We start from the raw sequence: 12,906 nt of genomic DNA, 5'->3' as shown, positions 1-12,906 counted from the left end.
ACTGCTCTAACTGGCATCACTGCTCTAACTGGCATCACTGCCCTTGCTGGCATCACTGCTCTTGCTGGTATCACTGCCCTAGCTGGCATCACTGATCTAACTGGCATCACTGCCCTCGCTGGTATCACTGCCCTAACTGGCATCACTGCTCTAACTAGTATCACTGCTCTAACTAGTATCACTGCCCTAACTGGCATCACTGCCCTAACTAGTATCACTGCTCTAACTGGCATCACTGCCCTAACTAGTATCACTGCCCTAACTAGTATCACTGCTCTAACTAGTATCACTGCCCTCGCTGGTATCACTGCTCTAACTGGCATCACTGCTCTAACTGGCATCACTGCCCTTGCTGGCATCACTGCTCTTGCTGGCATCACTGCTCTAACTGGCATCACTGCTCTAACTGGCATCACTGCCCTCGCTGGTATCACTGCCCTAACTGGCATCACTGCTCTAACTAGTATCACTGCTCTAACTAGTATCACTGCCCTAACTGGCATCACTGCCCTAACTAGTATCACTGCTCTAACTGGCATCACTGCCCTAACTAGTATCACTGCCCTAACTAGTATCACTGCCCTAACTAGTATCACTGCTCTAACTGGCATCACTGCCCTAACTAGTATCACTGCCCTAACTAGTATCACTGCTCTTGCTGGTATCACTGCCCTAGCTGGCATCACTGCTCTAACTGGCATCACTGCCCTCGCTGGTATCACTGCCCTAACTGGCATCACTGCTCTAACTAGTATCACTGCTCTAACTAGTATCACTGCCCTAACTGGCATCACTGCCCTAACTAGTATCACTGCTCTAACTGGCATCACTGCCCTAACTAGTATCACTGCCCTAACTAGTATCACTGCCCTAACTAGTATCACTGCTCTAACTGGCATCACTGCCCTAACTAGTATCACTGCCCTAACTAGTATCACTGCTCTTGCTGGTATCACTGCCCTAGCAGGCATCACTGCTCTAGCTGGCATCACTGCTATAGCTGGCATCACTGGTCTTGCTGGCATCGCTGGCATCACTGGTCTTGCTGGTATCACAGTATAAATGCTCTTGCTGGTATCACTGCTCTTGCTAGCAAGAGCAGTGATACTAGCAAGAGCAGTGATACCAGCAAGAGCAGTGATACCAGCATCACTGCTCTTTATTAAGCTTTACATATCGGCCTCAAGGCCTTCCTCAGAGCTTTTCGTTCGAGTGCCTTTTCAATTTAGCGAGTGGAAAGTTTCGGTTTATTTCATAACTATCATTTACTAGATATTTTTGAAGGTGTGTCCACATTATTCTGGCAACGATAAGACAGACAGATCTTACGGTCTCCAAACAGGTTGTACTCCTCGCAGCCCGGGGCCAGTTTCTCTGCCTGACGACAGCACAGCCACACCCCCTCCAGCCAGAACTGAGGGTGGAACTTAGTAACGATCACAGAGTTCTCCTTGATCTCTGGAACACAACAACAACAACAACAACAACAACAACACACAAGAGAGGAAAAGATCTGGTCAATCAGCTACCGGAGAGATATAACATAGGCCTACTATGTTAATAATAATAATTATTTATTTATTATTATCTAATTTATAACATTTTTGACATGCGTTTTTCTGGATTTTTTGTTGTTGTTATTCTGTCTCTCACTGTTCAAATAAACCTACCATTAAAATTATAGACTGATCATTTCTTTGTCAGTGGGCAAACGTACAAAATCAGCAGGGGATCAAATACTTTTTTCCCCTCACTGTACCTACAGATGTAGGATCTTCATTTGATTACTCTTTTGTTGCTGAGAATATTCCTGCACGGCAGGAAATGCAAACTTTTAGTGTATTCGATGTTTAATTAAAAAAATTTAATTTAAGCTTCTAAAAACGTTGCAATTTCCACTTTACAATCTATAAACCCCTACCATTAATTATAATCCACATAATAATTCAAATTTCCTGTTGCTGGAGGATTATTTTCCTGCTGCAGCAAACTGGCTCAAATTAAGATCCTACATCTGTATGATGACAACAACAGATTTTACAGCGTAGCGTAGCATAGCGTAGCGTAGCGTAGCATAGCGTAGCATAGCGTAGCATAGGATACAACAACTAGAGGATGTAAATATGGCTAGTCACTGACCTTCCTTAATGTTTTGGACCCAGACACTCCTACTCTCATAACTGGGAGCAAATACATAGAGAGTACTGGAGTCATACACCACCTGGGGGGGAAAGAGACAGAGAGAGAGAGAGACAGAGAGACAGAGAGACAGAGAGAGAGAGAGAACGAGAGAGAGAACGAGAGAGAGAACGAGAGAGAGAACGAGAGAGAGAGAGAACGAGAGAGAACGAGAGAGAACGAGAGAGAACGAGAGAGACAGAGAGAGAGAGAGAGAGACAGAACGAGAGAGACAGAGAGACAGAGAGAGAGAACGAGAGAGACAGAGAGAGAGAGAGAGAGACAGAACGAGAGAGAACGAGACCACCATTAACACTATACACTAATACACCACCCAGACTAATACATAGAGAATACTGGAGTCATTTACCACCTAGTTGAGAGAGGGGGGGGCATCTACTCATCATATTGGCTATGGGGGGGGCATCTACTCATCATATTGGCTATGGGGGGGGGGGGCATCTACTCATCATATTGGCTATGGGGGGGGGCATCTACTCATCATATTGGCTATGGGGGGAGGGCATCTACTCATCATATTGGCTATGGGGGGGGGCATCTACTCATCATATTGGCTATGGGGGGAGGGCATCTACTCATCATATTGGCTATGGGGGGGGGGGCATCTACTCATCATATTGGCTATGGGGGGAGGGCATCTACTCATCATATTGGCTATGGGGGGGGGCATCTACTCATCATATTGGCTATGAGGGGGGGGGGGCATCTACTCATCATATTGGCTATGGGGGGGCATCTACTCATCATATTGGCTATGGGGGGGCATCTACTCATCATATTGGCTATGGGGGGGGGCATCTACTCATCATATTGGCTATGGGGGGGGCATCTACTCATCATATTGGCTATGGGGGGGCATCTACTCATCATATTGGCTATGGGGGGGGGGGGGGGGGCATCTACTCATCATATTGGCTATGGGGGGGGCATCTACTCATCATATTGGCTATGGGGGGGGGGCATCTACTCATCATATTGGCTATGGGGGGGGCATCTACTCATCATATTGGCTATGGGGGGGGCATCTACTCATCATATTGGCTATGGGGGGGGGGGAGGGCATCTACTCATCATATTGGCTATGGGGGGGGGGCATCTACTCATCATATTGGCTATGGGGGGGGGTATCTACTCATCATATTGGCTATGGGGGGGAGGGGCATCTACTCATCATATTGGCTATGGGGGGGAGGGGGGCATCTACTCATCATATTGGCTATAAATGTAACACCACACCTGGAAAGGGTATTTGTTCTGACACGGTATGACTCCTCCTTCAGTCTTCACAATCTCCACACACCGGACTCTCTGCAGGTCGATGGACCCCTTCTGGAACTTTCTCTGTTAACAACCAACAGAGAGACAGACCACAGGCAGGGGTTGGACAGGACAGACCACAGTCAGGTGTTGGACAGGACAGACCACAGTCAGGTGTTGGACAGGACAGACCACAGTCAGGTGTTGGACAGGACAGACCACAGTCAGGTATTGGACAGGACAGACCACAGTCAGGTGTTGGACAGGACAGACCACAGGCAGGGATTGGACAGGACAGACCACAGGCAGGGATTGGACAGGACAGACCACAGTCAGGTGTTGGACAGGACAGAATACAGGCAGGTGTTGGACAGGACAGACCACAGGCAGGTGTTGGACAGGACAGACCACAGTCAGGTATTGGACAGGACAGACCACAGGCAGGGGTTGGACAGGACAGACCACAGTCAGGTGTTGGACAGGACAGACCACAGTCAGGTGTTGGACAGGACAGACCACAGTCAGGTATTGGACAGGACAGACCACAGGCAGGGGTTGGACAGGACAGACCACAGTCAGGTGTTGGACAGGACAGACCACAGTCAGGTGTTGGACAGGACAGACCACAGTCAGGTGTTGGACAGGACAGAATACAGGCAGGTGTTGGACAGGACAGACCACAGGCAGGTGTTGGACAGGACAGACCACAGGCAGGTGTTGGACAGGACAGACCACAGTAAAACACCACGTACAGTGGGGAGAACAAGTATTTGATACACTGCCGATTTTGCAGGTTTTCCTACTTACAAAGCATGTAGAGGTCTGTAATTTTTATCATATGTACACTTCAACTGTGAGAGACGGAATCTTAAACAAAAATCCAGAAAATCACATTGTATGATTTTTAAGTAATTAATTTGCATTTTATTGCATGACATAAGTATTTGATACATCAGAAAAGCAGAGCTTAATATTTGGTACAGTAACCTGTGTTTGCAATTACAGAGATCATACGTTTCCTGTAGGTTTTGACCAGGTTTGCACACACTGCAGCAGGGATTTTGGCACACTCCTCCATACAGACTTTCTCCAGATCCTTCAGGTTTCGTGGCTGTCGCTGGGCAATACGGACTTTCAGCTCCCTCTTTTGGGTTCAGGTCTGGAGACTGGCTAGGCGACTCCAGGACCTTGAGATGCTTCTTACGGAGCCACTCCTTAGTTGCCCTGGCTGTGTGTTTCGGGTCGTTGTCATGCTGGAAGACCCAGCCACGACCCATCTTCAATGCTCTTACTGAGGGAAGGAGGTTGTTGGCCAAGATCTCACGATACATGGCCCCATCCATCCTCCCCTCAATATGGTGCAGTCGTCCTGTCCCCTTTGCAGAAAAGCATCCCCAAAGAATGATGTTTCCACCTCCATGCTTCACGGTTGGGATGGTGTTCTTGGTGTTGTACTCATCCTTCTTCTTCCTCCAAACACGGCGAGTGGAGTTTAGACCAACAATCTATATTTTTGTCTCATCAGACCACATGACCTTCTCCCATTCCTCCTCTGGATCATCCAGATGGTCATTGGCAAACTTCAGACGGGCCTGGACATGCGCTGGCTTGAGCAGGGGGACCTTGCTGCAGGATTTTAATCCATGACGGCGTAGTGTGTTACTAATGGTTTTCTTTGAGACGGTGGTCCCAGCTCTCTTCAGGTCATTGACCAGGTCCTGCCGTGTAGTTCTGGGCTGATCCCTCACCTTCCTCATGATCATTGATGGCCCACGAGGTGAGATCTTGCATGGAGCCCCAGACCGAGGGTGATTGACCGTCATCTTGAACTTCTTCCATTTTCACCAAGCTGCTTGCCTATTGTCCTGTAGCCCATCCCAGCCTTGTGCAGGTCTACAATTTTATCCCTGATGTCCTTACACAGCTCTCTGGTCTTGGCCATTGTGGAGAGGTTGGAGTCTGTTTGATTGAGTGTGTGGACAGGTGTCTTTTATACAGGTAATGAGTTCAAACAGGTGCAGTTAATACAGGTAATGAGTGGAAAACAGGAGGGCTTCTTAAAGAAAAACTAACAGGTCTGTGAGAGCCGGAATTCTTACTGGTTGGTAGGTGATCAAATACTTATGTCATGCAATAAAATGCAAATTAATTACTTAACAATCATACAATGTGATTTTCTGGATTTTTGTTTTAGATTCCGTCTCTCACAGTTGAAGTGTACCTATGATAAACATTACAGACCTCTACATGCTTTGTAAGTAGGAAAACCTGCAAAATCGGCAGTGTATCAAATACTTGTTCTCCCCACTGTATAAACAAAATGCCCAGAAGTAGATTTGTGAATTATTTTTTATTTATATATATATAAAAAAACTATTTTTTTTTTGCTAAAAGACTGGGCAAGAAAAGTTTATACTAAACATCTGAATAGAAAAAATATTTACTTTTAATTTGATGTTTTTTTGTCTGACTTTTAAGTCAAGAGTACTTATTATTTTTAAGGCAATCAGTTGCCACAAATATTTTAAGTTTGGTGGTAAATGATTTTGAGTTGTAACAAGTCTATGTTTTTGAGTTATGGGTAATCAGAAGATTGATTGAAAAAACTAATAAATGTTAAGTTAATGAAACATAAATATCCTGAGTTTTCATGCTTGAAATTATTAAGTTCTCTTGAGTTATTGCAATGAGAAAGATTAATAAATATTCTGAGTAGCATAAACTGAAAATGTTTGAGTTGGCTTAAATCAGTAAATTTAATTTCATTATAATTTTAAATTACATTTAACATGAACTCCAAATATATAAGCGATGATATACTCAACATTTTGAGTTTATGAACTCAAAAAAAATTGTGGCAACTGATTGCCTCACTTTTTTTAAGTTCTGCTAACTTATTCGGGTTTACAGTGTATGTGTCTGCTACTCTCACCTCTGCTCTGAACTCATAGTATGTGAGCTTGGTCTTGGTGAGGACGAACACCCTCTCCTTGTAGTTCAGCGGCGATGTTAACCTCTTCTGTTGAGACCGCTTGATCAGGGTCTCCTTCAATAGCGTGTCAGCACTCATCTTGGACCTGCCCACTCCCTCCACTCTGCCATCGAATACTGACTGGACCCACCAAAGGCTGGAGAATAGAACACAATCCAAACATGTTGTCAAAATGTTTCTACATGAAGGTGTTTTATCTGATTGAAAAACAATCCCGGGCACTTTGCCCTTTGGTAGGCTGTGATATCAGCTATGAAGCAATCCGATAGTGGTGCAGTCAGCAGAAGTCCTCTCTCTTCTCACTAGATACAGTGGGGGGGAAAAAGAATTTAGTCAGCCACCAATTGTGCAAGTTCTCCCACTTAAAAAGATGAGAGAGGCCTGTAATTTTCATCATAGGTACACGTCAACTATGACAGACAAATTGAGAGAAAAAAAATCCAGAAAATCACATTGTAGGATTTTTTATGAATTTATTTGCAAATTATGGTGGAAAATAAGTATTTGGTCACCTACAAACAAGCAAGATTTCTGGCTCTCACAGACCTGTAACAACTTATTTAAGAGGCTCCTTTGTCCTCCACTCGTTACCTGTATTAATGGCACCTGTTTGAACTTGTTATCAGTATAAAAGACACCTGTCCACAACCTCAAACAGTCACACTCCAAACTCCACTATGGCCAAGACCAAAGAGCTGTCAAAGGACACCAGAAACAAAATTGTAGACCTGCACCAGGCTGGGAAGACTGAATCTGCAATAGGTAAGCAGCTTGGTTTGAAGAAATCAACTGTGGGAGCAATTATTAGGAAATGGAAGGCATACAAGACCACTGATAATCTCCCTCGATCTGGGGCTCCACGCAAGATCTCACCCCGTGGGGTCAAAATGATCACAAGAACGGTGAGCAAAAATCCCAGAACCACACGGGGGGACCTAGTGAATTACCTGCAGAGAGCTGGGACCAAAGTAACAAAGCCTACCATCAGTAACACACTACGCCGCCAGGGACTCAAATCCTGCAGTGCCAGACGTGTCCCCCTGCTTAAGCCAGTACATGTCCAGGCCCGTCTGAAGTTTGCTAGAGTGCATTTGGATGATCCAGAAGAGGATTGGGAGAATGTCATATGGTCAGATGAAACCAAAATAGAACTTTTTGGTAAAAACTAAACTCGTCGTGTTTGGAGGACAAAGAATGCTGACTTGCATCCAAAGAACACCATACCTACTGTGAAGCATGGGGGTGGAAACATCATGCTTTGGGGCTGTTTTTCTGCAAAGGGACCAGGACGACTGATCCGTGTAAAGGAAAGAATGGGGCCATGTATCGTGAGATTTTGAGTGAAAATCTCCTTCCATCAGCAAGGGCATTGAAGATGAAACGTGGCTGGGTCTTTCAGCATGACAATGATCCCAAACACACCGCCCGGGCAAAGAAGGAGTGGCTTCGTAAGAAGCATTTCAAGGTCCTGGAGTGGCCTAGCCAGTCTCCAGATCTCAACCCCATAGAAAATCTTTGGAGGGAGTTGAAAGTCTGTGTTGCCCAGCGACAGCCCCAAAACATCACTGCTCTAGAGGAGATCTGCATGGAGGAATGGGCCAAAATACCAGCAACAGTGTGTGAAAACCTTGTGAAGACTTACAGAAAACGTTTGACCTGTGTCATTGCCAACAAAGGCTATATAACAAAGTATTGAGAAACTTTTGTTATTGACCAAATACTTATTTTCCACCATAATTTGCAAATCAATTCATAAAAAATCCTACAATGTGATTTTCTGGATTTTTTTCCCTCATTTTGTCTGTCATAGTTGACGTGTACCTATGATGAAAATTACAGGCCTCTCTCATCTTTTTAAGTGGGAGAACTTGCACAATTGGTGGCTGACTAAATACTTTTTTCCCCCACTGTAAATACATCCTTTACCCTCCCTTATAGAGCTCCAGAGCGCTCGGGACCTCAGACTGGGGTAAACAGGACAACGACCCTAAGCACACAGCCAAGACATCGCAGGAGTGGCTTCGGGACAAGTCTCTGAATGTCCTTGAGTGGCCCAGCCAGAGCCCGGACTTGAACCCGATCGAACATTTCTGGAGAGACCTGAAAATAGCTGTACAGCGACGCTCCCCATCCAACCTGACAGAGCTTGAGAGGATCTGCAGAGAAGAATGGGAGAAACTCCCCAAATACAGGTGTGCCAAGCTTGTAGCGTCATACCCAAGATGACTCGAGGCAGTAATCGCTGCCAAAGGTGCTTCCACAAAGTACTGAGTAAAGGGTCTGAATACTTATGTAAATGTGATTTCAGTTCATTTTTTATACATTTGCAAAAATTTCTAAAAATCTGTTTTTGCTTTGTCATTATGGGGTGTTGTGTGTAGATTGATGAGGGGGAAAAACACAATTTAATCCAAGTTTAAAGTCAAGGGGTCTAAATACTTTCCGAATGCACTGTATATGTATCCAAAGCCACCACAGGATGTTCCATTCCCCTAAAAACAAACTGATAGTATCCATACACACGAGTAGTCCAGTATGCTGTACAGTGTATTCTCAGAGGGGCTGACTTGGTTTCAGATGCACGCTGACCTACTCATGCTTGACAATGTGTGTGTGTGTGTGAGAGAGTGCGAGTGAGAGAGAGAGCGAGAGAGCGAGTGAGAGAGAGAGAGAGAGAGAGAGAGAGAGAGAGAGAGAGAGAGAGACAGAGAGACAGAGAGACAGAGAGACAGAGAGACAGAGAGACAGAGAGACAGAGAGAGAGAGAATTAAATGGACATTTGGCAACCCATCCCTTACGGGATTGATTGACACAAACAAACATCACAATTATTGACTGTGATTTTTAGCAGACGCTCTTATCCAGAGCGACTTACAGTTAGTGAATACATATATATATATATTTTTTTATACTGGCCCCCCGTGGGAATCGAACCCACAACCCTGGCGTTGCAAACGCCATGCTCTATCAACTGAGCTACATCCCTGCCGGCCATTCCCTCCCCTACCCTGGACGACGCTGGGCCAATTGTGCGCCGCCCCATGGGTCTCCCGGTCGCGGCCGGCGGCGACAGAGCCTGGATTCGAACCAGGTTCTCTAGTGGCACAGTTAGCACTGCGATGCAATGCCTTAGACCACTGCGCCACTCAGGAGCTGTTTGAATGTTTTGGTGTTCTGTGCACCACATAAATACAATAATAATCAATACATAGTCAATAACGTTATCCAAGGAATAATTATTTCCCTAGAGCTGTAAAAATATATCAATAATTACATCCTGAACAATGAAACAGAGGTTCAACCCAGTCTGGCTCAACGAGAACATTCAAGTGGGAGACAAGCCTGTAGATAGTGGGAGACAAGCCTGTAGATAGTGGGAGACAAGCCTGTAGATAGTGGGAGACAAGCCTGTAGATAGTGGGAGACAAGCCTGTAGATAGTGGGAGACAAGCCTGTAGATAGTGGGAGACAAGCCTGTAGATAGTGGGAGACAAGCCTGTAGATAGTGGGAGACAAGCCTGTAGATAGTGGGAGACAAGCCTGTAGATAGTGGGAGACAAGCCTGTAGAGAGTGGGAGACAAGCCTGTAGAGAGTGGGAGACAAGCCTGTAGATAGTGGGAGACAAGCCTGTAGGTAGTGTGTGTGTGTGTGTGTAGGTAGTATGTGTGTGTGTGTGTGTGTGTGTGTGTGTGCGTGTAGGTAGTGTGTGTGTGTGGGTGTGTGTGTGTGTAGGTAGTGTGTGTGTAGGTAGTGTGTGTGTGTGTGTGCGTGTGTAGGTAGTGTGTGTGTGTGTGTGTGTGTGTGTGTGCCTGTAGATAGTGTGTGTGTGTGTGTGTGTGTGTGTGTGCGTGTGTGGGTGTGTGCGTGTAGGTAGTGTGTGTGTGTGTGTGTGTGTAGGTAGTGTGTGTGTGTGTGTGTGTGTGTGTGTAGGTAGTGTGTGTGTGTGTGTGTGCGCGTGTGTGTAGGTAGTGTGTGTGTGCGTGCGTGTAGGTAGTGTGTGTGTGTGTGTGTGCGTGTGCGTGTGTGTGTGTAGGTAGTGTGTGTGTGTGTGTGTGTGTAGGTAGTGTGTGTGTGTGTGTGTGTGTGTGTGTGTAGGTAGTGTGTGTGTGTAGGTAGTGTGTGTGTAGGTAGTGTGTGTGTGTGTGTGTAGGTAGTGTGTGTGTGTGTGTGTGTGTATAGGTAGTGTGTGTGTGTGCGTGTGTGTGTAGGTAGTGTGTGTGTGTGTGTAGGTAGTGTGTGTGTGTGTGTGTGTGTGTGTGTGTGTGTGTGTGTGTGTGCAGTGTGTGTGTGTGTGTGTGTGTAGGTAGTGTGTGTGTGTGTGTGTGTGTAGGTAGTGTGTGTGTGTGTGTGTGTAGGTAGTGTGTGTGTGTGTGTGTGTGTAGGTAGTGTGTGTGTGTGTGTGTGTGTGTAGGTAGTGTGTGTGTGTAGGTAGTGTGTGTGTGTGTGTGTAGGTAGTGTGTGTGTGTGTGTAGTGTGTGTGTGTGTAGGTAGTGTGTGTAGTGTGTGTGTGTGTGTGTAGTGTGTGTGTGTGTGTGTGTAGGTAGTGTGTGTGTGTGTAGGTAGTGTGTGTGTGTGTGTAGTGTGTGTGTGTGTAGGTAGTGTGTGTGTGTGTGTAGGTAGTGTGTGTGTAGGTAGTGTGTGTGTGTGTGTGTGTGTGTGTGTGTGCTGCCACCACCATGTTTCATTGTAGGGATGGTTTCACGTTTCCTCTAGACGTGAGGCTTGGCATTCAGGCCAAAGAGTTCAATCTTGGTTTCATCAGACCAGAGAATCTTGTTTCTCATGGTCTGGTAGTCTTTTACGTACCTTTTGGCAAACTCCAAGCGGGCTGTCATGTGCCTTTTACTGAGGAGTGGCTTCCATTTGGCCACTATCATAAAGGCCTGATTGGTGGAGTGCTGCAGAGATGGTTGTCCTTCTGGAAGGTTCTCCCATCTCCACAGAGGAACTCTGGAGCTCTGTCAGAGTGACCATCAGGTTTTTGGTCACCTCCCTGACCAAGGCCCTTCTCCCCCGATTGCTCAGTTTGTCCGGGCGGCCAGCTCTAGGAAGAGTCTTGGAGGTTCCAAACTTCTTCCATTTAAGAATGATGGAGGCCACTGTGTTCTTGGGGACCTTCAATGCTGCAGACATGTTTTGGTAACCTTCCCCAGATCTGTGCCTCGACACAATCCGATCTCGGAGCTCTATGGACAATTCCTTCGACCTCATTGCTTGGTTTTTGCTCTGACATGCACTGTCAACTGTGGGACCTTATATAGACAGGTGTGTGCCTTTCCAAATCATGTCCAATCAATTGAATTTACCACAGATGGACTACAATCAAGTTGTAGAAACATCTCAAGGATGATCAATGGAAACAGGATGCACCTGAGCTCAATTTCAAGTCTCATAGCAAAGGGTCTGAATACTTATGTAAATAAGGTATTTCCGTTTTTTCTATATAAAAAAAAAAGTTTTCGCTTTGTCATTATGGGGTATTGTGTGTATATTGAGGGAACACGATTTATTTTATCCATTTTAGAATAAGGCTGTAACGTAACAAAAACCGGGTAAAAAAAGAAGGGGTATGAATACTTTCAGAATGCACTACATATCTGGTGGACTTTCTGGAATAAGGACAAGCGTGTATTGTGTGTAGTGTGGCGCTTTCAGTGAACGTTATCTCCCTCAAACTTCTTTCATACTTTATCTTTGCTGACCGCTTCTATTCATACAACCGCAGTAATTTACATAGTCAAGTTCCAGGCTAGTCTAAAGACATGTTCCTACTTTGTATTTGTGGTAAATGCTGACCAAATCAAACATGCTTTACGCGCGGACATAGGCAGTAGGCGACCCACAGTGCGAGAAGACACCTGCGGCGGTGTAGTAAATCTCCGTAGCCTATTCCGTTCCCTTCCAGACAGAAACCCGGTAGCTAGGCGACATACCTATTCTCGCAACTCAAGTGTTGTGTCGACATCTCGTTTACTGCACTGAAAGTAGCCAGTCGTTTCACCCGCAGTTTCCCGAAAAGCGCGATTTTGCCTAAAATTAGATTAGTTGCGGCCTAAAATTCCAATATCATAAAAGGACATGCTCCTTACCTTGTCTTCCGAGAGTGAACGTACGAGCTGCTGTTCTTCTGACTCAATCACTGACCGTCACAATGTCGCCAGCAGAACCAGGAAGCGGCAGACAGACAGAGCTGCCGCTTTCCTAACCCCGATGGCTGGGGTGCAATAATATTGCCTGACGACTCAAACTGAAATCTTCCGCTGCTCTGTAGCCGTCATCAAAAACAACTGGGAACTTGTAATTCTCCGACTTCAGTTCTTTCAAGACAAATGGGAACTCGGGAAAAAAACGAGCTCCGATTGGGGAAAATCGTATAGAACAGGTCATCCAACTCAGAATTCCAAGTCGAGAACTCGGGTCTCTTTCTAGAGCTCTTTCCGACCTGATCGATCACTG

General features: G+C 45.7%; 1 protein-coding gene across 1 annotated transcript in view; it reads right to left on the bottom strand.

The window, feature by feature from the left end:
* LOC311121758 (tyrosine-protein kinase Tec-like) overlaps positions 1-12,620 on the bottom strand; it is a 37,298-nt gene extending 24,678 nt beyond the window's left edge. The window contains exons 1-5 of the mRNA XM_084196212.1: positions 12,540-12,620; positions 6,389-6,584; positions 3,436-3,540; positions 2,140-2,221; positions 1,330-1,458 (exon numbers count right to left, since the gene is read on the bottom strand). Coding sequence (XP_084052338.1) covers positions 1,330-1,458; positions 2,140-2,221; positions 3,436-3,540; positions 6,389-6,526 — 454 coding nt within the window. The 5' untranslated portion in view covers positions 6,527-6,584; positions 12,540-12,620. The remainder of the gene's footprint in view (positions 1-1,329; positions 1,459-2,139; positions 2,222-3,435; positions 3,541-6,388; positions 6,585-12,539) is intronic.
* Positions 12,621-12,906: the final 286 nt, after the last annotated feature.

Source organism: Coregonus lavaretus (genome assembly GCF_964263955.1).
Source record: "Coregonus lavaretus genome assembly, contig: HAP1_SCAFFOLD_1563, whole genome shotgun sequence".
Lineage (NCBI taxonomy): Eukaryota > Metazoa > Chordata > Actinopteri > Salmoniformes > Salmonidae > Coregonus > Coregonus lavaretus.
Note: the sequence above shows the minus strand (reverse complement) of the source record. Positions and strands in the feature narration are given on the sequence as shown.